Raw genomic sequence first — 24,469 nt, 5'->3', positions numbered from 1 at the left:
TCCTTCCAAGGTTAGTTGTAACGAATCGTGATTTTGATGACATCTGCACCGCTTGGAGTTAGGTGGACGGAAAGTATTTGTTTGTAAGACTCCTAGTTCGAACTCAAGAACTTTTCCTTTATGCTAGCAAACTCCCTATACTGATAAATGACCCTTCTCTACTCCAAATCATTCACTCGGCGACTCCACGTTAGCAGACCACAAATATTAGGACGTTTTTTTCGGAAAAGCAGTTATGTTTACTTTATTCTTGCTTTAAGGAGAAGACGAAGCTGTGTTTGGTAGCGCTATGTGCTGGCCTGATTATTTGAGCTAACAGAAGCCCTGCGAAGGCGACATGATTGGTCCGGGCCAATGGGGCGCAGGCAATGGGAGGGGGCCGGTGGGTGGAGGAATGAGGAGGGATTGAATGAATTGGCGCAGTGCGTCAGACGTCGTCTTTGCTGCGGCGTCACCTGGAAGGAGGGGACTCGGTGGCAAATCCATTGAGGGTGTCATCAAGACTGAATTACCAGCGGTGGGGATGGTGTGTGGCGCCTGTTTTGAGATTGCCTCCATATTGGCGAGGATGCCCTCGGTGGCGGGATGGGAGGCCCAGTAGGGGTTAGTTTGGAGGATGCGTTTAACGGCTATGAAGTTTCCTGTCTCTGCGAGCAACTCCAAGCCTACTGCTGTCTGACGCTTCCATTTCGTTCTAAAGGGAGAAACGTACGACAAGGAAATTCACCTATCGTTAACAAAAGTGCGATTTTTAAAGCTTTCTATTCACCAGTTATTGTACCTTTTAGTCAGGCTCGTTGTCGCTGTCTACGATATTTGTATTCTTTCTATGATAGTTTGGATTTGTTCATGTTCTGGTTACAAAAACGAAAAAATCCCAAAAAGATTGCACATTGAGACGATTTTAAATGCTCTCCTCACGAGTAAGCACTTACTACTCGGGTAGTAAATGTCAGGAGGACAGACCTGCGATTCTGGTACCACGTCTTCACCTGCGTGTCGTTCAGCTTGAGCCGATTGGCCAGTTGAATACGATCCTGCACGCTGAGGTACTTCTGCGACTCAAAGTTTCTCTCTAACTCACTCAACTGAGAGTCTGTGAAGGCGGTCCGTGCTTTGCGTGGTTTCTTTGACATCCCCTCCTCCTGTTGTTGGTCGGGTGGACTAGTGCACTGGTGGCGACCTTGCTGGTGCTGCTCGTGATGGCGCCAGTGGCGGTGACTGTGGTTGTTTCTTTGAGGGATATCTAAAAGCACAGCGTGATTTTTATTTCTCACTTGGGTTTTATTATTAATTCGTGGAGCACTTTTAAGTTTATGATTTAAATCGGTTGAAGTGTTTTGGGAATGGCAGTGACGTTCCTGATAATGCTTGTAGTGGTAGTGGTGATTGGTATCTCAGTAGCTGGTGGAGTAGTCTTCGTCTTTTCCGCCTCTCTGTGTACTGAACAAAGAAACTTTTTGGATGAAAGCTCTTGATAGGAAAGATTGAGGACCTCTACATTGACTGACTGGTAGTTGCAATATGTTATATATTTGTCTAACTCCTTGTCTTGGTAATGGGCTACTCAGGGGCTCTACCGGGCAGCCTGGCCTCTGGGCCATGCAAGCAGACACATCCAGCCCTCCGCTACGTCGGCAATACACATTATTTCCAAGCACTATGTCTTCTCTCGTCTTCAGGGTAGGTCCGGGGCGCTACAGTAGTCATCTGGAGTGGAGACCACAACATGTGCATTGGCGTCTACCAAAACTAAGGTGATTATGGTTATTTCCTCAAAGACGTAATTCCCAGGTCTCAAGTAACAAATCATTTGAAGGCGGCTTGAGATGCTGTCCACGTTCAGGAAGGCTGACTCATTTGGAACGCTCAGGTTACAAAGAAAAATTCACTGCCAACCAATTGTAGATTTGGCATACTGTATATTTACTTGAATGCACTTCCTTAGGTCGAGGTCGGACGAATTAGCTCGACCTCACAACCGAGATAACTCAAACCCCAACCCAGGTCCCCCACAGCCTTTTGTATCGTTTATAGAGCTCATCATTCCAACAATATGTGATGCCTGGAAATCAATCATCTCGACCCAGATATCTGAAAACTGAGGGTAGAATGGGAATACGGCACTATAACTTTGAGTAGAATATCACAGAAAATTTGACTGTTTATGGGCAAATATGTAGTTATTTTAGTCTCTTGTACCAAATGAATAACCGATTTCCCTACTGTGGATTTGTAAAGTCCCAAATGTCAGTGCACTGCTTAACTCAAAGTATCCTCGAGTGGTATGACAAAAATGCAGCAAAAAATTACTAGCAAAAGTAAATTTTCCTGTTAAATGACTATGAGGAGGGTACAATGCATTCTGGATACTACTGCTTTGATTGTGCCGGTAGCGATGGTCTTCGTTAAAACTACTGCTTTGAGGAGTACCAAGGAAAAAATCAAGTCGCCATCGCCATATATAGCACTTAATAAAGAAATATGGAACACCTTTTAGGGTGAAATAACATGATTAGAAATGGTGACTTGACTCACTGCATTCTAGTTTCTATATTGCCAGATGCCCCGAGTCACATGCAAAGCTTCCACAAACCTTACACCGTTTTTTAAACATTTGTAAAAAATAGGTTGCAGCCATTGCTTTCCTTTCATCTTCAAAGGGAACTAAACGACGACTTGGAAACCTCAACCTTTGTTCGGAAAATTGGGAAACAGTAGCGCATTTTGTTGCAAACAATAAAACGCTTTTATGGTGGTGAGATGAAGTACGTCGGTCTATCAACAAACATACTCAACTCGTGGGTATTCATGGTCACTTGTAGGCATTGCCTTTACCATTTCGTTTAAAAAGTTTTGCATGATCGTGACCTTTAAATGCATGTGTATTTAGCATGACCAAACATATTCACTCCTTACAGTAAAGGAACCCAAGGTTTAGAAACTGTAATAGTTAAACAAATAATAAAGTATCCTATGTTAAAAAGTCTACTTTATTCAAAATGATAAAGCTCTATAGAAAAGTGTGCAAATTTTCTAAAAATGTTTTATCCTTTTCCACAAATAAGGTAGAATACTGCTAGACTGTAAAGTTCAAATTATCTTGAGCTGTTGAAAACGTAGAATTTAATTTTAGACTCTTAGTGTTATAAGTAGAGCAGCAAATTAGTACTCATATTCATATTTATAATGGAGAAAATGGGCTGAATTTATCTCTTTTTAAGAACACGTACTTGAAATATGGCAGACTTCTTTGTGTCTAAGCAGTAACTTGATTTAATAAAAGACAAATATATTCAAAAAAAAGCAAAACGCTACCGTTGTAAAGTCCATACTCAAAGGTTTGGAGGGTGTTATACGTTCAGATAAATTAAACATTTACTTTTTTAACTAGCTCACTTGATAGAATATGAATTACGACGGTTTCTAATTACCATAAAAAACAAATTTTGGTTCGATTACAGACCCGAGAATATTTGATGTTATAAACATATAACAGGTTTAAGATTTTGCCATTTAAACCCTTTTAAAACTTTGCAAAACTAGAATAAATGCTCAAAAAGAGTGCTTGAAAACCCCTTTTGGTTATTGCAATTTAGAAAGAAGAGCTCTTATTCTATTCGTTTACGGTATATTTTACACTAACAGTTCACAAAAAATGGTGAATATTTGGAGGCAATGCAGACTCCATGAGGACCAGCATTAGAGCATGTTTAAAAAAAGTCGGGAACAATGAGCGATTTGTCAAGCAAATCCAATGTAGAGAATATACGAAGACAGTAATATTTCACTGCCCTACTTTTGATCATCTTATATTAATGGAGATAAAATAGCAGGAGAGTTGGGAGCAAACGGGACAAACTAAGCATTATAGTGAACAGATTTGAATACCACTGCTCCCTGGATCGCGTTATTTATTATACTCCATAGAGGGCCCTTTAGACACTATGAAAGCCAGTAATCACACCATTCGAAACCAACGAACGCACAAGATAACATTCCATCATCTAAATCCTTATAGGAATATACGACTAACAGAAAGTCGCTCAGTGTGTCTGTTAGGATGCCCTTAGATAAATAAGAACTGCACTGTAGAGGGGATGAAAGTAAGTAGGTTTTGTGGACAACCATGGGTGTCAACGCACCTTTTGCATAATACCCAGCTTTTATCGCCAGTTAGGGGTCGTGAGATGGGATAAAATACCGGTCAACTCACCATTGTAGCCCATTTCATCCAGCAGATCTCCCTCGCTGTCGGCACTGGTCGAGTCGCCGATCTCGGGCATTAAAAGGTCCTCAATCATGAAGGATGCCAGTCTCTTGGTCATGCTCAGACAGAAGTGACCACTTGCTATGGCAAAAAGTGCAAGTCTTTGCTTTTCTAGTTCCTTTCCGCCCCCATTATGGTCCCACAAATGGGGAGGGGGAGGGAGGGAGAGAGGCGGAAGCGGCTTTGTAGCCTGCCCTCGTGTGCCGCACAGTGCGCTCATTAACGATTGGGTGATTTTCCACCAATTAGCTCGAGGTGCAGGGGAGTGGGAGGGGGGGATTAAACAATGAGTGTGGGATTTTTTGATTAATTAAGCGCCATTTAAAAGTAACTTGGGCCATAATGGTTGAAATGACCTCATTCTCACTTACTTTTTTTTGCGTATTCAATTTTCAAACGTCCCTGAATTTTTACATTTTCGGAGGGTAATTCGAGGATTACAAAGTAGCTCTCAGAATGAATATACTTTGCTTTCTCCAGAGGTCATTTCAACCGTGGTTATTGATTCTCAAAAGTTCACCAGTGGCACATTAACTAAACAGATGCAAAATAATGGCAAATCTACAATCACCCTTTGATCACGACACCTTTGTTTTCTGGTTTCTGAATTTTGTCAATGCGTCTCAGATTCTGCTGCTATAAAAAGGAAGATTCAGAAATTATTTCATTTAATAAAATATTCACTACCGCATTGTACAACTTGACTATTTTCATGAAAAAAACGTGGATGCTACTGATTCTACTATTAAAAATACTTTGCCTCCGAAAGCAAACAACCCAACCCTACCCACCTCTACTTCTACCAGTCTTTCCTTCCGACTGTCAATCTGACATATGAGTGTTGAATGCTGGGAAGAGGTAATGGAGGAATGTGAAGAATGAAAATGTTGTTAAGTCAGTGGGTCATTTGGGGCATCACCACCGATGTCGCAATCCAGGGCCCATTTTTGTCACCATAAGTTAGTATTTTGGTTATTCAATCTGCCTGTCACCCGGAACGCAGACATTCCGTTGCCGTTGTATTATGCGAAAAGAAGAACAAGGGGTTGAGAGTCTAGTCCCTAAATCTTACCATTATTTTGCTGTTAATGCATAGCAGGCGGGCACCCTTTCGCTTAACTTCCTACCTTCCTAGTTCCTTTATTTCTTAGCTTCTTAAGTTCCACAACCATTCCGCCTCTATTGATGCCAGTGGAAATGAGGTAGCCGCTACCGAGCGTTATTTTTGACACGAAAATTAGTACTGATTTGGATCAACAGCCGCTTGCAACTCGCCTTGATTATCAGGAATAGTGGGTGCCTCTCAATTGTCCTCAACACGCTGCAGCACCCAACCCTCAGTGATTCTCCAAATTTGGAGAGAAGCTGCTTGTGGACTTGGAACTGCACATTAGATTCACCCAAGATCTCAAGAGGTCTCAGAGCAGCGGGACGGAATTACACGTATCCGTTCAGCGAGCTACACCGAAAACCGCACGAAGGTTTTGATTGAATGGCTTTTTTATACCACACCTTAAACATGAACAAATGACCCAAACTTAGGTGTTCCGCAGTCAAATAATTGCCGTAGCCTGCCACCCTCCATGGTAGCTGCCTTTTTTCAAAAAGACAATCTGTCTCAACAACACTGCAAACTGACTTAGGCCAAAAGCCCAAATACTCAATCACTGAAGTGGACCACGGGAACTCTTTTATTCACCCACATCGAAAAGTACAGCGTTTGGTTAGAAGGCATTCACCATGCCAATGAAATGGGAAGGAATAGCGGACCGACTGTACATTAATGCTGGCAATGGGTCGTTGGAGCAGAACAACGAAATCCGCATCTCCTCAATCATCGTCAGGATGGGAAGAAGATAACACACTACAATACCAGAGGAAAGGAGAGTGTTGGGTGTTAATGTGTCTCCATCACTTTTTTCCACCGTCGCATCATGATTAGGCGTCATGGCGTGGGTCCACATTACGACTGCTTCCGGTGAGGAGAGCTCTCACCTTGGAATTGATGCAGGGAAGAGATATGGATAATAGCTATGGGAGGTAAAACTTGTGTACACAGATATCTCGTCTTGTTATTTGGTACATACATTTTTACCTCCACCAGAATCATCTTTTCGGCAAAGTGGAAGAAAAAATATTCGAATGGTGCAGGAAATAGCGTGTTTCGCCAGCAGTTCCACCGAACACCCTCATCAATTAAGTGGGATGACTTAATCCTCTCTCACCTGTGGTCATCTATGCATAGGCTTTTAAAAAGGCTATCAAGCCTTGGAACCTCCATCACCGCTCTTTTTGACTGAGCTTTTTCTTTTTTGGAGGTCCAAGATTAATGAGACTGGCGCACACACATACACAGGGTAGGAGGTTAAGCAAGAAACCCGAACCATCACTCCTCCCCCCTCCTCTTCCTCCTTTTTTTTATGACAAGAAAACGGAAGGTATTGTAAGAGTTCTCTAGAACGGAAATAGCTTATCAGAGAGTCTGCCTCATTAGAAAGGCGAGTACGCATACGCACAGTCCTATCAACTGGTCTGATCTGTTTCCGTCCTTGGGCTAACCCACTCGCCCACGCGGCCACCTCACCAACCCCACTCCTGACTTGTACCACTTAAACACATCGTTTAGTCCCACGTAGCCATGGTAACCGCAATGTAGCCCAGGAAATGCTCACCTGGCTGTAAGCCTACCTGGCTATCTGGAGCAGTAGTAGTGGGGCTGGTGGTGGAAACAATACCTATTCTCTCTCTTGCTCACCCTCTCTAGTACCATTCTGGAGCGGTGGGGTGAACTAATGCCGATATTTAACTACCGGAAGGCAATATATATGCGTTCACTTGCACGTAGAGGGAGATTGGCAAGGTAGATCTCTCTCCTTGGCTTGGAAGCGGACAAGCAGCAGTGCAGTACGCGCACGCGCGCGGATAGTGGAGAGAGAGAGAGAGCGAGAGAGAGAGAGAGAGACAAGGCTGAACTTCCGTTCTGGGGCGTGGGTGTGGGTGTGTGTTTTTGTACAGTAGGTAGCCCGGGGGGGGGGACCAACGAGGGACAATTAGACTTAATTAAGAAAGCATATTGGGGTCTATTTGCGTCCGAAGTAAAAAATAGTACACGTACTTATAAACAGAACCATTAAAAGTGACAGCCTATGCACAAATAGGGGGATTTCTTCCTGGTTTGAAGATTCAAATGCTTTCACGGTTTAGGTAACTGTGCTTCTGAGGCACAATTGTAACTAGGTGATACAGGCGGTTGGAGGAGATTCAGGATTCAAGTATAAGGATGATAGCGTAACACTCTCATTGATTGTTTAACTCTTTGTTTTTGGTTTTATAGGCACTTAAAGCTCAGCTATTGTACCTCCACTGGGCGAAATGGCCCTTTCCGACTATCCCCCCATCCAGCCCTTCTGTCCATCAGGGAGACTCGAAGCACTACCGATAAACGCACCTCTTCTTTCATTTGCAATAGTAGGTGTCAAAGTGGACCGCGTTTGACATCACGCTCACAAAAGTCTACGACCAAACTAAATCTTGAGGAGCAAATTGCAGTACCACACTGATGGCATGAAGCCCCGCTCATGGCATACCTATGTTATTATGGCTTCTTGAGACTTTTCTGAAGACGAAGGAAGACACAAAGCTCAAGCACAATGTGCATTGTCGATCTGCAGAGAGGCTTGAGGGCTAATGGCACGGTCCAGAGGCCTGGAAGTACAGTTGCAGTGCCTTAAGTGTCGGCGTAACAAATACAAAGAGGTGAAGAAACAATCAAAGCATTCCACACCTCCCTTCCTTTTTTCAAATGTTGCCCTCGGTGTTGTGCCTGCAGTCAACCTCCAGCGTCGGCAATCCCAATGACGTCGGTGCTGTAAGGAAAGGACCCACGAACCAGTCGAGCTTGTTATTGAATTTGCTTGGCAACTCTCTTGGAGGAAGGAGAGGTGAACAGGCCATTACGTATGTCCACTGCTAGTCGTTGGAACACTGGTCTAAACAAAGGACAGGGTTTAAAATAGTCTCAGGGGGAAAAAAATTTCTCATTTGCTGCTCCTTGTAAACTTATTTTCACTTCATTACTGTCCAATCATATCGATCTGCATTCCATCCAGCTAGTGAACAAGTGGAGGAGGTATCGAGCGTCCCCCTCTTTGACATCGACATACTGGAACCGTAGAAAGCATTGTAATCAACCTATCCAGATGGTTCACAGCTAGTATTGCTTCATTTGTTTACAACACGTCTGCAGAACATGGGACTGGAGTGGCTGCTGAAGGTAGATGCCATTTTCATTCCTCCTGTTAATGGACGTCTCAAATTCTTCCATCCACACCACATACAATTCTTCCATCGCTTTGAAGTTTAGCATCTAGGAGTAGGGGTCGGGGTAGCTGTCCTTCTGCTGTCACCAATGCGGCTCTTCGGGTCTTTTCTGAAATAGGAAAACGCTGAGTGTAGGGGGCTACAGGCTTGACCCGCAGGTTCAACCACCCAGCGGAGGCACAATCGCAGAGCTTTCATTACCACTAAGATCCAAACGAGGCGTTAAATAAACAATTACATGAATACTTCAAATGAAGAAGTTAGTCTCCACAAATGCATCGAAGTCACAAGGCTACGATGTAATCTCTGTGAATGAAGGAAGTCAACCTCGTCTACGTCAAATGCGATTCTTCTAGCAAACACATCAACCGCGGTTCATCGGACATCGTTATTCCATTTAAGAATGGTTGAAGTTCTCCGTGAACACCACCACCTCTAAACTTAACTGAGACAAGCACCAGAGTAATGAGGTCGGCATGAAAGTCTAAATTTCAAACTGGCTCCTTTCAGTCCAGGTGTGTCTGGAGTTTCTGCAGTTCTGTGAAGTTGAACGAAGTTGTCTCCTTTGGTTTGGGACAAAACACCGCCCCATAACTAGTGTCACGGATCCAGATGGATAACCCTGCCTCTCACCTTCAATGGTACTGAAAGCTCCGCCTTTGTACCTTCGCTGGACTGCATGGCCTTCGGGCCATCCTGGTAGCCCTCCAGCACTTCTGTACATCGGCAATGCATTTAAAGTCCTAGTGTTATGAATTCCTTTCTTTTTCAGGAAAAACTCGAGGCGCTACAATAACGGTAGTGGTGAGCGAACAGGATTCCAAGGGCAAGTACCCTGATTTCGATTCTTGAATGGTAAAGCTGAGTGTGACGGAAGAAGAGTCTATACCGCGGATGGGAGGAATTGAGACACTCCCTCGCAGAAGGGTTGGAAATAACGTCCACCTTTGGCAACTACCCCAGTCTCGTGTTCTGGAGGAAATTTATTGGCAACCGAGGCGACACTAGCCTTGATTCATCTAGAAAAGTTAGCTACGGAGCTTTCTACGGTACCAGTATGAGGATGTCAAAGAGATGTCCGCCTTCCCTTCACCCCTCCACCGGCTGAAGAGAACCCGAATAGTGACAGTTGAACAGTACTGAAGCAAGAACAAAGTGTCAAAGGGGAATAGCCGGAAAGTCTAATCCTCATTAGACGACTCCGCTTCTGGGCCAGCGCCCTTACCACTACCGGTGGACACACAAAATGGTCAGCGCATTTCCCCTTCCCCTAATGCAATCCCCATCGCCAGTGGAAATGTCAAGAGAGCTTAGCAACGTGGCTGTCAAATATCGTCTTCGTTGCACGCAAATTCAAGGAGTGGCGCGGTTCGTTGGTGGGTGTTTTACCTTACAGCACCGACTACGTTGCGATGGCCGACGGAGCTGACCAAGGGGAGCGCTGTGGACAACGCTTAAAAGAAGGGGACTATGAAGTGCCTTGATTGGTTCTTTTGCTTCAGACCCGCCACTGCACTTCGGCTGGACGAAATGCCCTCCGGACCGTACCAGCAGCCGCAGCCCTCCTCTACCTCAACAGTGCCTAGTATTGCCTTCTCCCGTCTTCAGGGAGTGTTACGCTTGAGTGAAATGGCTTAAGTCTCGGCACTGTGTACCACGAAGACTGGAAAATTGCCCGTACCTTCAACTAATTACTTCAGCTTCGTTTGTATCACTTCGCTTTCCCTTGAAGTACACCCTATTGCAGCGTTTTATCAACCCATCCATGTTGTCAGGGGTGTTTTCGAGAGCACTTCTTCCGCTTCGGATTCACGCAACCACTCCAAGGCGATTCCCTACACATTCCATAGACCTTTATTTCAACTGCCTAGGCAGTCCCAACGTGTAGGAATGACTATTGCCATTGACATTGACGAATCCCGCATTCCTTTGGAGGAATTAACTGATTCAACGTCCCTCTGAGTTAGACTGAAATCGAGGTAGTCGCCTTGAGGAGGGAGCACTAACTCAGTTGTCAACAACTGCATCTTGAAGAAAGTTAAATACCTGCGAATGCACAATTCCCTCGACCACTGCTTGGATACCTGCCGCATCTAGACCCGTCACAAGTCAGAAATTCGACACCGATAGCTGAGCGCCACTTGGCTACCTCAGTTGCCATCCTCCCACTTCCGTACACCGATTTCCGTACATTCAAGCTGCTCGCCATCAATCACACCGGGGCGAGGGCTCTCGACCTTCTCGTAGAGTCTTCTACGCAAAGGAGAACTCCACAAGATACTACTCATCTTTGACGTAGTTAGAAAGCATTACAGCCATCGCCATCCCGGGATGTCAGCGAAGATGATGGCAACGAAGACATTCAAACGGCGAACTCCCCCGACTCAACTTCTTTCCACCAAAGGCTTCAGGGGTGCTGAAGCTTTACAAATACGTCTTTGGGTGAGAAGTGGTAAGGCTGAAGGCAATTACAGCCGCGTTGAGAATTTGTGTACGACTTCGCCGCTAAACGCGAAGACGACGGAGCACAGAGTAAAGAGGCCATAGAGAGGCTATTTGGATTCAGTGCATTAGCAAGACGCCAAAAAAATACTATTCAAGACAATCCTCGCCCTTGCAACGGCAAAGAAGGCCATAACTGTTTGAAAGTAAGTCAGACAAAGTATCATGGTAATTGTTACAGTTGCGCATACATACGGCCGTACCTTTACAGGTGGCGGCAAGGGAGCAAGAGAAGGACCGTGGGCGGATGGATGCAGTCATTAAACTGCTCAAGAATCGGCGAGGTGTGCTAACGAAGAGGAGAGGGACGATGTATCACACAAAAAAACTCCCCCGTAAGATTACCAAGTAGGAGTGATGTGGTTGCCCAAAGAAATGAACGATTTGGAATGCTGATGATGGGGAGGATGCCGTTGACAATGGTTGTACAGCTACAAAAAATAAAGCAGAAAAAGACAAAGTTGAAGCTTCTCAACTTTTTCGGCCATCGAAAGAAAAAACAGTTATGAAGTGAAGGTCCTCAACGAGGAACACCAAGCCTGACACAAACTGTCACTTTAGTCGTCGCGGTTGCAACCTTATTAGACCTGTGAAGAATCCAGAAGCAGATGACTCCTGGTCTAGCCAGAAGTGCTTTCTTTTAGTCAAAATAAAAACGATTCGAAACGACTCAATCTTCTAGGTGATGTGGAACAGGGTCTTCGGATCAATGAGCCACCCTGCATCCTGACATATTAGAGACGATCGTCAAGCTCTGGATTAAGCGAGTGGCTCGGAGGAGCAGGGCCATGCTCCTCCCACCGTCTACACGTCCCAAGATCCCCACTTTCTTACTTCTGATTTGACCTCCTGGGATTATTTTCACTTATGAGTGGCAATTCTACCAGTACCAGTGTCACCGGACAGACCATTGGTTACAGAATTTATGATAAGGACAGGCGATTCCAATCTCACCTGAAGTAGATGTAGGAGAGAAGACAGACATCCAAACGGAAAGGAAGGCGGGGGAATCATTCTCCGACTAAAAATGTCATAAGGGGTGGGGGGTGGGTAGAGGTGGAGTGAGAGTCGCAGCCTTCGTCGTTCCACCACCGGAACTGGCCAGAACGTTGACGTAGCGAGTGCGAGTGCTAGCGCCGCCACCGGAGGAGCGGAGGGTCGGTGGAAGCAGTGGTGGCACCGCACCGGTGTGTCCCGGAGGAAGCGACGCAGCGGTAGGCACCGATGGAGGAGGAGGCGGCGGTGGTACTGTTTCTTCCAAATCACCACCCTCCACATCTTGCCAACAGCCTGCGGCTTCATTCCACACGATCTGAAAGGTGTACAATAAGAAACTGATATTTGATTGGTGGAACGTAGTAAGCTTTGTAATTCAACAACTGGGTTTTGGTTAGCAGAAAGCAGGATTCGCATGAAGAGCCACGTTAGAGTTAGCATAGCAATGCATAATGTGTGAATCGGAACCTTTCAAAGGAGTTCACAAAGAGGGCTTGAGAGACGAAGGTCAACGAAATTCCACTGAAAATCGTCCCAACCATCTGATTCAAAATTCTTCCCTTTATGAGGTTGATCAGTTTAACAACAGCGAAGCGATAGAACTGCAGTCAACTTTAACAGCTACTCCGACCTTTATATGCAATGTGACGTCGCTTAGGGATGAGTCGAGCACTGCATTGATGACGCTATGAAAGATGTTGCTGTGCTGGCTATCAAAGGAGAGTAATATACGATAGCATCGAGTGCAACACTCAAACTGATACGAAAATGACATTTGTTTTAGTTATGCATGTCATTACTTGGACTCCTCAATGTCTTGTAAATTTGGTCCCATGCTAGCTCTACGATGCTAACTTACCATCCTGTCTGCACGTCCGCAATAACTCGACTTCCGGATTTGTACGCCTGTATAGACAACTCCGAGACATCACTGCAGGAAAGTATTGTCCAATTACTCATACTTTACTCCATATCACGGCAGTAATTGCTTCCCCAAGGGAGTTAATAGCAAGCACGGGTCGTTTTAAAAAATGATAGATGAAGTATGGTGGTTTGATTACAAGATGACCACTGGAAGGTAATAAATTAGGAGACTCAAGGAGTTGGGCTTACAGACGGGTTTGAATCATCCGGTAGGTAGATCTCCTGGCCACCACCCCTCATGCGTCCAAAGAGACCAGAGAACCAGCCCGACTAAACGCAACTCAAGCATTGTTACTCACAAAAAGAAGTAGAGAACAATTTCTTCCGCAAAGGCTATACCTTGCCCGAAGTCGCTCCGCTTTTCTCCTCCGACTGGGGCTGTTGCAGCTGCGGTTGCTCTGATGGCTGTCGATGGTTATCAGCTGTTGGCGCCTTGACAATAGGAGGCTGTGGGGGAGCGGTAGTGAATGCAGGGTGACCGCGTTTCGCCTCACCATCATCACCACCGCCGCTAGTCATCACTGGACTAGCACGACTTGTAGAGTTGCGAGAACGTTGATCACGCAAGAGGGACTAAACAGCAGTGACATAGTTGGGGATAAACGCGAAGTCACTACAGATTACAGCATTAGTTTTGATACAGCTGATGTGAAGCTAGTACACCACCGAGTAGTTTTCAGTGGGAGGTAAGACAATACACGGCAGGATGGAAATCTAGAACTAATTACACGTCAGCTGAAACCTATGACTTCAATCTGATTGGAATGAGAAAAGAATGCACTACACGGCATGCCAAGACAACACACACACACACACACACACACACACACACACACAACCCAGCTACCCTCTGAAACACTATTGAACGTGGTGGATTATCCGCTTTGTCATAGGCGAATCCGTTGTCAGTGACGATTGGAGCTACATTGGGGGAGGATCGACGACGGTATGAGCAAAAGCTGGACCCAAACCCAGACCGTCTGATGCAATTTCCACCGTCTTGATAACGCCTGCGAGACTAGTGGAGTAGATGAGGATTTCGGGCGCATAATTGGCGTTGAAAACATCAAATAAGCACATAATAGCGCAGGCATGAGTGGTGAGCTAGTGTGAACTTTTGTTGCCTTTTAAGCTAGGGAGATATTACTGTTCAAACTAAAGCCAATTTTTGGATTAAGCACCAACAGATGTGTCCAAGCTATTCATGGAGTACAAGCGTGGTACCTTGAAGTAGAGAGCGTCGCAGTATCTCCTGATATAGCTACTGGATCAAGAGAGAGGGAGGAAGATGCCAGAATCTGACCAATAAACTACAGACACAAGAAGTTAGTCATTTGATTCCTTTCCATGCTTTGCAAGATTGAAACTCTAGTTAGTCTTGCCCAAACTCGAAAGCTAAAGAAGTCAGCAAGTTAGAGATGATAAAAGCAATGTCTGCGGGGAAGTGCGTTAGAAGTAAGGTGTAAGATAACTCACTCCACTGTTGCTGACTCGACGTGCCACTTGAGACTGAAGCGTCGAGGACGAGGGAGATGCAGTTGTGCTCGTGGGAGATGGACTGCCGGCCATTGTCGAGCCGTCGTGCGAACTAGCCATCGACACAGTTCGTGATCGGAGGATCGGCTGCGAGGGGAAAAAAATTACAGTTTATGAAATCTGATCTTAAACAGAGCAACACTTTTAATGATCTAAAAGGTGTTCAAAGCAAACCGCAGCTTTTAATTATGCACGAAAAAAAGCTCGCCATCGTGGCGATACTACACACATTAGTAAGTGACAATTTCGTCCTGCGCATGCCTTGCGCCAGTCCAGAGACCCTTAATCAAGATGATAAGTAACACCAGGCGCGACAACAAAGGATATCCACCCGTGGAGAAGATGTCAAGAGTAGTAAGCACGGTGAGGGGAGGTATAACTAACCTGGCATGAAATTGTTCAAAAAATGGATCATTCGGCGGGAATGGCAAACACAAAACTATCATTTGCGAGAAGTTAGAGTACATTGGGTGCCTCAAATGGTTCAGGGATGCGTACAAATCTTCCCGTGTTGAAACTCCTTTCCGTGTGCTAGTTAAAAACCGGAATGATTGTAGAAATTTGGCACCAAGCGACTGCGCCCTTTTCAAGCAAAAAAAATTCCAGGGATAACTTAAGTGCCCCTCATACTTAGTAGGGGTAAATTTGTATTCCAGCGAATCGGATGAAAAGTGGTCCCTCTACGGAGCCATGAATCGCTACAGCTACTGTGGTTTTAGTCAATTTACGATATCTTTAAAGAAAGTCTCTTGGAAAGAGTCAGAAGATCGCCCTAAAGCTGAGAAGATTGATTCTAAATACAGACATTCATCCAATTTGGATGCTTTCACTCAACAAAAAATAATCTCAGGCTTCCATATTGGAACCATCTCGTACAAAACAACACAGTACGTCTAGATTGCCCATAGACAAAGGGGTGACTGTTCCACTTCTTACAAGAAGGCCTTCTCACCTGAGAGCTAGCAATTTCGGCAAAGTAGTCGTAGCCGAAGGTTTCAGAAGCAGCGGAGGCGGCGTTGGGATTAGAAGAGTGCAATGAGGGCACAAAGAAAGCCTGGTGAGAGCTGACAGACTGCTCTGCGGTGGGAGACGATGGCGTCGCCTTGTTGGGTGTCACGGGTTCCTGGTATTGGTTCTGCAGTGGTTCGTGTTTTTGAAAGCAGGTATCATTCGCTGAAGGGATCTAGCGAAAACAAAGGATCACGATAGCAAGTGGTCTATCCGTCAGATAAAATATGCCAAAATTCGTGAGGACGTGAGTAATATAAATCAAGAATTTCATTAAAAAACCGTATAACTTAAAGTTAGACGCTTTCAACCAATAGCGTCACATTTTAGTGCTGCGGACTTTACTCCTTCGTTCAACATCCCACGCAGTTCTGTGTACGCAATACCACTGCTGGCGGTGGCTGAACTGGTCCAAGACATTTGCGCCGGTCGCTTACAAGTGCACATCGTACGGCCACGGTAGTACACCCCTCATGTGTAAAATCAAAAGTCCTTATTCGACTTGAACGACCTTACTAGAGGACCGCAGAAACCTGGTGTCAAACAGTGGAGAGCGACGAGGAATGAATGAAACAACTTCCAACTTTACCTCTGGTTGGAAGGATGGCGAAGATGGTGGTTGGCCCTGTGACGAAGTGATGCAATGAGTGATCGTTTGCGGAGGTAGATGAGTGTCAGCAACTGCAGAATTGTGACCCGGCGATAGAATCGACTGTTGCTGGTGAGTCTGATTGAAAGCAGAAAAAAAACAATCAGGAGTGCAGATTACCTAATAAGATAAACCCTAAGTATCCAGAATAGCATTTAAATGAATAATTTTGACGAATGGCAATTTGCTTATCCATACAGTTATCCAACGAATTATGAAGGCCCATCTGCGATCCCGATAACTCCTACTTATGTAATTCATCATATTTAAATAAAGTAATTCCATTCAGAAATCACCTGCTTCATTGTCAAGAATTCATAGGCATTAAAGAGATACTAAAGTGCCACATTCTATGCTGAATTTACGAGACGACTAGGTAAAATAAATAGCTAAAGCCTAATCTGTGCCTTGAGAGCAATTAAAATTTGGAATACTGAATTAAACTTGTAGGAGACATTAGAAGCGCTTTTTGGAAAGCAGAGCGCACCTGAGGGGGCTGTTGATTTTGATGCTGATAGGTATTTTGCTGCTGCCGATGTGGCGGTTCGGGCTGCTTGTTTAGAGCCAAGGGTTGCTTCGAATACGACGGTGGTGCAAAATTTTGAATTTCTGGTCGTTGAGGCTGCGGTTGTTGTTGTTGTTCTTCAGGTGCTTGCCTCAAAGGTGTGGGCACCGGATCCAGGTAGGGCCGGTCTGCATTCGGTAAACCAAACTATACAAAGAAATTGGAGAGGGATTAGATCGTACTTAAAGAATGCAAGCTTTCAATATGGAATAAAACCGTGTATTACTACTCTACCACTGTAACCGAAAGGACTGAGATACAATCCAATAGTTGAAAGACGTGTTTGAAGCAACCTTAACCAAGGTTTGTAGATCAAGAAGCACACAGTCCATCCTTGTTTTTAATAACTGCGAAAAGAGTGACTCACCATACTGCACACACGCTGATACACGTTACGAAGTCGTTCCATCCACTGAGAGGAGTGATGAGATCTCGAAGAGGCACCACCACCGAGATAGTTGTCTGAGGCAGGGGAGGCCTCGAAGCTACCCACCTCGGGATGGAGACAGAGCTTTTCAGACAGTCGGAGACACTGGGAAGCCATGAGGAAGAGACCACGCAGGTCTGTTGGCTGTAGATCGGGCTCCTCCACCTCCTGTTCCAACAGCGTGGAGAGGGAGTTGCTCAAAACCTCCAGATAGCGGAAGGCCTTCTCAATGAGGCCTGCGTCGATTAGACGAAGGCAGTAGGCGAACTTGAAAGGCTGAAGGGGTACAAAGGTATCCTAATTATTTGTTTCGGCCACACAAGAACATAGGTTTTCGACCCTTAGGTCAATGATCTCAAACAAAATTTGGCTAGAAATGTGGTCAACGCAAGAGTTCAAATGGTTACACAAACTAAGCAAGAACGTGATAACCAGTCTTAATATGAAAAATCAAATTCCCATTGAAGAAGAGGAAGAAAATATTTTAGGAGAGTTTGACTGACAAGGAAATGTGGCAGAAAGAAGTGTCGGTCACGGGTTGCCAGAGCAAGCGCATATTCGTAGATTTCAGTGAGCTGTACTGCCTCTGTAGGCGCCCGCTCCACCGTCGCAGTCATGACAAAGTGCCCATCTTCTGCAGGGAAGCCCCTCTCCTCCGACTTGGGCATGGCGAGACCAATGAGCCAAATACGTGAGGGCATGTGTGGTGGGGCGGAGGCAGCCGATGAGGCGGCGAGGAGGAAACACAGGTGTGCTGCAAAGAGGAGGCGACGGGACAGCAGCGACTCGCCCATGCGTTTGAGGGCCTCGAGCGCCAGGTCCTCGTGGCCCTCGGGGGCGGATAAGAGCATTGCCAGATGCGGACGCCAGTCGCCCGTGTCTGCACCTATACTTTGAGGAGAGATGTGAGGTGTTCAATACCACTAAGGTAACAGTTTGTAAAGAAATAGTAATGGCAAATCAGACCGGTATAATGTAAGAATGCAACCCAGTTTGGAGAAAATATTAGTTTCCAATGTAAATAAAGACACCGGCCATAGGAAAAACATTTGCCAAGTGCTCAAGGGACTAAAGACAATTTCGACTTATACATTCGACACTTAACTGAATGACTGCGTTTATGGAGCATGCGTCTGAGAAGCAGAATGCACCACTAGTAAGACATGGAAATGGTTAAAGCATTCAATAGCAACATCACAATTCACAGAAGTCAGAACGATCACAGTTGAAGGCAAGTGTGACCTCACATAAGATCAGGTTGATGGAAGCTACTTAGCTGAGGAATACTGCAAACAGCTTAAAAATAGGTTACAAACATCAAATGACCCTTTGGTTTACTTCTACCTATGTTAACTGGAAGGTGGAGTGAATAGAGGCAAATTTGGATGCGAAAGACAACACTAAGCGCACTAATTAATGTCTCGATAAAGTCTGAAATAAGGTATGAAAATAGCTAATTTTTGATAGAGCTCACTATCTCTAATCAATGGCATGCACCGGTTAATAAAAGGAATGGAGCACAATGAGCTCCACCAAATGATGCAAACGAATTCTTCGCATACGCCTCCACACATTTTGAAGGTTGCACAAAATGAACCGGAACGGAGAACAAAATTACATCTCGGAAATGTCAAAATGACACCGCCTGCGTTGACTCTTACTTGAAAGGGAGGCAAAACAAGGTGTTGAAGAGGATAGCATTTCGTGATAGGCATTAATTAAAAAGAGTTCATGAACAGGTCACAAATCACTCACAGAGAGGAAATTTTATACCAAAATGCGCAACAAAAACCAAAATTGAGAGCAGAAAGAGTTTTAAAACCTCATCAAGTCGAAAACTCAGCATATCAGTGCAGGTTACATTCAGGAGTGTGTCCTGCCAAAGTATATGATGTTCATGTAGCAATCGTTTACAATTAGATGACCTTAATAGAACGTTAACTTGGAATTGCACCATAACCCATGCATAATGAGGCGTAATTTAACATCAAGAACCACTTAAAATCAGGAAGAAAGGCTATATTAAAATCGCTGGGTGGGAGTTGCATACAGGAAGATGTGCAACCAAGGACTGAAAATGGTTGTCAGTAAAGGTATTTCCCTGCTACAGGGTCTACTCACGAATAAACTGGAAATCGAAACGAGTCCGAACGTCCGCGATGCACGTACAGCGTGACATAGACGCAAATCAAGAGGCACCGAAGCTAGAGGGTTTGGACGTTTTCGAAAAAAAATACCATGTCAGATCAACATACGAGAGAGTGCCAATTTTAGGTAACGTGTTCAACAGGAAGATGAAGAGGATGAGCTCACCAAAATGGTTCCAGGACACCTGTAGAAATTATTATACATCGGCCATTCACAGACATCTTTCCAGTTTGAAGGAAAAGTCGTAAATGCATTACAGTTCACATACACCAAGGTGCAGCTTTACATCAAGAGGGCCCAATCACGAAACTAGTAGAAATCTCAAAATAGCGGACGTACTAGTGATGCAAAGAATGTTCAAGGGATAAGTGAAGATGCTATTCCCATCTGGATATTTTCTAGACACTCATGCACGGGTTCTTTACAATCAAAATAAGAAGTGGGACAACACGTCAAAACAAAAGCCCACGCACCGCGTAAAGTGATTTCAAATCAAGGGGCCCCACGAAAACCAAAAGTAGAAAGCTAAGCCGATTTCGAGGAAATCCCTACATCGGATTGTCAACATACTAGTAGTGCAAAAGTTGAGAACATTACTAGCTAATTGATGAAGATATTCTGCCTAACACTTTTTAGAAAGCATCATAAGTCGTTTGGTTACAGTCGGGTGCCATTCTAGCCCTAAGAGATGCCGTGAATATCAAAAAGAGAGCAAGGGGGACTCTAAAACCCCAGCAGATCGGACGCTCGGCATAGTGGCGCTAAGTTTAATCCAAAAGCGCGGTCAATCAAAGGTTGACGAGGTTAATATCGACCTACACACGTTTTAAACATCCTTAGAGGGCATTATAGGTTTATCACTTGCGGATAATATTCTAGTTGGGAGAATCCAGTACGTTGCAGACCACGCATAGCGAGGCGTAACCTCACATCAACGAGTAACATGCAAAAACAGCCAAGTTGATTCCCAAGAAAAAAACCAGATCAGAATAGCAACACACAGAGAAATCAAACAAAGGGTGAAGATAGTACAGATTTGGATAAATGCAGTCCCATACCACAAGATATTACAAGGGTCAAAACAGAGAGCAAAGCCGATTCCAAGAGCCTACAAGATCAAAACTCCCGCACAGCACTGCAGGTTTGGATTAAGAATGCACTGAATCAAAAGATAGAGGCCAGTCCTCACATATATTTTCATCAAATGTCAGAAAGGTGTAGAACAAAAGGGTAAGGAAGATTTCTTTATCAGGTTAGGCCGTAAAACAACACGTCTAAAAAGCAAAGCACGCACACGAAAAGGTAACCTTAACGGACACTACCTGAGGAAAGTAGACAAAAATACTGTATAGGAATTAAAGTCGGTTCCAGAAAAACCGCAGGATCGGAACCTCAACAGCAAGCACAGCAGTAGTGCAAAAGAAGTAATGCCCATATTCATACTTATCCTGGACTCAAGCATCAAACAACTGCTATCAAACGCGTCAAACTCCAGGGATGAGGGCAGAGAAGGAAAGGAAGGAGACTCACCAACAGCGTAGGCGAGTTGATCAACAGAGCGAGGAATTTCACCAGCAGTGAGTTGGTAGAGAGTGAGGAGAGGGTCGTGGGGGTGAACAGCGCGAGTAAGGAACTTCTCCATTACGCGCTCGAGGAGTACCGGGCTAAGACGCTGGGCCAGGGCGAAGGCGTGACCCCACAGCTGCTGCTGGCAGGCCTGATCCAATGCCTTCAGCGGGTGACCGTGCATCAGCAGCTAGATGGGGGGGGGGGGGGAAGACAAAACGAGCAATCAGTGAATAAGTCTATCAAATACTACTTGTCCAGAGTTTTGATGAAACGGTATCCACCTATTATGCCTGTTGAGTAAATTAAAATTGAAGATCTGCAGAAGTGCAGATAAATACTTCGGTTATGGAGAGATGAATTGCCAATAAGAGATTAGTACCACCAATTTTTGCGAGTTCTGTCCTTGCTACTTCATTGCTGATAAATCAAAACAAGGCGAAGAATACACACTTTCGTCGTCTCATGACTAAACAGAGGCAATTAGAAATGATGACGAACAAAAAGCCCAAACCCAAACGAATAAGCTATTCAAGATCGTACTACCAATCACCCCGACAACACGCTAAAAGTCCAGAAATGTAGAGGAAGAACCAACCTCTCTGAACCTTTGAAGAGCGGCCGCCTCACGTTCCTGTGCCCCACCCAGGTCAGCCAGTAGTCCATTTCTCATTAGCCTCGACACCGAAGCCCCACCCGTTGAGGAGGCAGAAGCACTCCTCTGTTGTTGTTGCTGCAGCTGCGAAAAGCCCACCGTTGATGAGGCATGAGTAAGAAGACACGGCGACTCACACCCCGACGACTCATCCATAATGCCACGGCCAGCAGCACCAGGCGTTGGGTAGTGGAAGGAGCCATGACGGCTCAGTTTAGGGAGAGTGGATACCCGACAAACGGGGAAGGGTGAGACTGAAAGCGTGACGGCACTTGAGGAATAGTCATAGGGCCTTGAACCCTCGTTGCCTAGCAGGAGGTTTACTACATCGCCAGGATGTACTATCTAAAAGACGGCGACAAGCAGCACGGGTCGTGTCAACCTGTACTTTGGACCACACAGACCTTTTCAAACTTCCACATTGATGAAAATGAGGTCTGCCCTACCACTTATGTCACGAGATGGTATAAAGATGAATTAAAACCTTGCTTCAAGCCCTCGGCATTAGAAAAAAAGAAATTCATAATTAAGATCATTGAGAACAAGCAGTGTTAGGGCTAGGTGAATTTCTGTACTCGAAGAGATTGGATTGCCAGATAAAGTAAATGAAATACCAACGCTCAGTTTGCAACGAAAATACAAGATCCACAAATTAGAGATAAGCATTCTAATAATCAACCCCACCCCCCTATTTTGCAGGCGTTTCTACTTCATCCGACTACTTTGAGCTGATTGTCTTAGTGATCACGGAGAGAATCAAGGACAACACTCAAAGGGAAGGAAGAATTACGTAACGGAACGGCATTCGTTTCGGATTTACACTTTACCCATCAGACCTTTTAGTCTAATGGGATCCACCTCTTATCGCACCAGAGCCGCCAGCCCTTCAACCCTGCATCCAGATCGGTGCACCTCATTATGCCTTCAGGGCTACCTCAAGCGCCAGGGTGCAAACGTACCCCATTATTCTTCACAAGCAGTTCCAAGTAGGCAAGAAGGAGGCTAGCGGAGTCCCAATCCACGGGCATTCTGTCTTGAATGTCCTCAACCTTGCCCCGCAAAAAAGCCTGGACGTCGTGTTTCAGTGTAGTGTCTTGGCACAGTGGGCCTGGATAGAGAATGTGATCAGTGCGATCCCAAGCATTTACCAAACGCATATATTCCTCCTCCACCTCATCATCTTCCATCTCTTCGTTGTCGGGCAAAGTGGAGGCAGGTCCCTCGCTAGACCCCTGATAGGAGTTGGCAAAGATGATTCCGCTGTGATGCATCTTCCTGGCAGATATTGAGACCTGGGTCAGGCGAGAACCAACTTCAGCCACCACATCTGACGCCAGTTGACTAATATCCAAAAGCTCAACTCGACCAGGTTCACCCTCCTGCGGACGGTTCGGAAGAATCTGGAGTTCAATGTAAAATAAAACTGCTCATTTCATCCCGAGGAGATGAAGAAGGTAGCAGTTTCATTAAGGGTTACCTGAATCAGCATTCCAGGGGTGGAGAGGGTGGCCCGTGCATGTGGTTCGATGAAGACTTTTGGGGTAGTGCGACCCATAGGAATTGGCCAACCGTTTGCGGCAGCCATAGCACCAAGATAGTATTGGTAATAGTATGCAGCGTAATCAGCAAACTGTGGAGGGTTTTTTTGACTATGTGGCTGAGGCACCGCAGGCCAGGAAGGAAGTCCTGGAAGTGCAAAAGGCTGTTGCTGCTGTTGTGCAGGCTGCGTCGTCGGCTGGATCAGGGGCACCACGCTTTTAGGAACATGACGCAGTTGCTGCTGCATCAGTTGCCGACACTCTGGAGCCGAGTTCCCGAAGTCGTAGCCGGGGTAAAACTGTTTGTAGTAGTTTTGCATCACATGGTACCACTGAGTGTAGGGATCCACTTAAAAAGAAGACGAAGCAAAAGTGCTGAAAACAGAGGTAACGAGCAGATGCGGCTCAGCTTATGCGTACACGAACACGTATTTGGCTGCAAGACAAGATAGTCTGCAACTCCACACAATAACTCAGTGTTGTCAGTTGGGAAAAACGTAAAATAGCAGCACATAACACCCGAAGAGCTGCAAACAGAGAAATCAGGCATGCAAAGGCTCGTTCCTCGCTAATGCCGGTTAAAACACACCTGGAATTGGGTCGACCATTTCTTGTGCTCTTCGTACTTTAAGGAGAATACTTATAAAAAAGCCACAAGGACATATAAAAAGTGAATGAACAAACTTACTTTCAGAGGCAATACTCTCTGGTGTGGACGACCGATTGTGAATTAATTCATTAAACCGATTCCCTGCATGCCTATTCGACCGCTTGGGACTTCTACTGTGCGAAGGCAATAATGAAACCCGTTCTATATGAGTTTTTTTGCTGATGCCTATGAAATAAAAGTCTAATTAACAACTCGCACCTGGTGGATTGGGGGTATCAACAACAGCCGGCTGAAGACCGGCAAGGTCTTCAACGAAAGACTTCGAAGTATAAGCAGAATTGTTTAGCGGTTGGGCACTACAGGCTTGTTCAGAAGGGAGTTGGTCCGTCAAATCAATTAAATTGAAGGAATCTTCCCGAGGAATGTCACCATCAACGGTAGTAGCCATTGAAGCAGCGGTTTGGTCCAACTTGTCTTGAGGCACACACGCACCATCTCTAGCATAAAATAAAAGTATTTCCACCTTTTACTCACGGAAAACCAACGCCATACTCCATAGGTAAAACTAGACGTATTGGATATGCCCGTAGCGACAAACAATCGAATGACGTCGGATAAATCGAGCAACTCGCCTAAAATGATGGTCTGATTAAACAAGATGTGATGTGTTTAAATAAACTATAACAAGCTGTTGAGTATTTAGCCACAACACCTAAAAAATAGATAGGAATCAAGAAAATTTTAAAAGTTTGATT

At 45.1% G+C, this 24,469-nt stretch overlaps 2 protein-coding genes across 2 annotated transcripts; both read right to left on the bottom strand. All coding sequences in view use genetic code 11, as the record gives it.

Moving 5' to 3' along the window:
• Nucleotides 1-312: 312 nt before the first annotated feature.
• Nucleotides 313-4,328, bottom strand: EGR_04842 (Homeobox protein ceh-31; the record flags this gene model as incomplete). The annotated part of the gene is made up of 3 exons (XM_024494091.1): nucleotides 313-694; nucleotides 967-1,246; nucleotides 4,217-4,328. 3 exons carry the CDS (start codon nucleotides 4,326-4,328, stop codon nucleotides 313-315), a joined length of 774 nt encoding a protein of 257 aa, XP_024351480.1.
• Nucleotides 4,329-12,122: 7,794 nt separating this feature from the next.
• EGR_04841 (Protein transport protein Sec16A) lies at nucleotides 12,123-24,271 on the bottom strand (the record flags this gene model as incomplete). Its single annotated transcript, XM_024494090.1, has 15 exons — nucleotides 12,123-12,404; nucleotides 13,202-13,282; nucleotides 13,352-13,585; nucleotides 14,489-14,635; nucleotides 15,501-15,731; nucleotides 16,146-16,283; nucleotides 16,693-16,917; nucleotides 17,138-17,473; nucleotides 17,701-18,083; nucleotides 20,876-21,101; nucleotides 21,510-21,911; nucleotides 22,526-22,966; nucleotides 23,044-23,453; nucleotides 23,973-24,211; nucleotides 24,249-24,271. The coding sequence occupies 15 exons, from the start codon at nucleotides 24,269-24,271 to the stop codon at nucleotides 12,123-12,125; spliced, it is 3,798 nt and encodes a 1,265-aa protein (XP_024351479.1).
• Nucleotides 24,272-24,469: the final 198 nt, after the last annotated feature.

The sequence above is a fragment of the Echinococcus granulosus genome, assembly GCF_000524195.1.
Source record: "Echinococcus granulosus chromosome Unknown EG_S00032, whole genome shotgun sequence".
Taxonomy (NCBI): domain Eukaryota; kingdom Metazoa; phylum Platyhelminthes; class Cestoda; order Cyclophyllidea; family Taeniidae; genus Echinococcus; species Echinococcus granulosus.
Note: the sequence above shows the minus strand (reverse complement) of the source record. Positions and strands in the feature narration are given on the sequence as shown.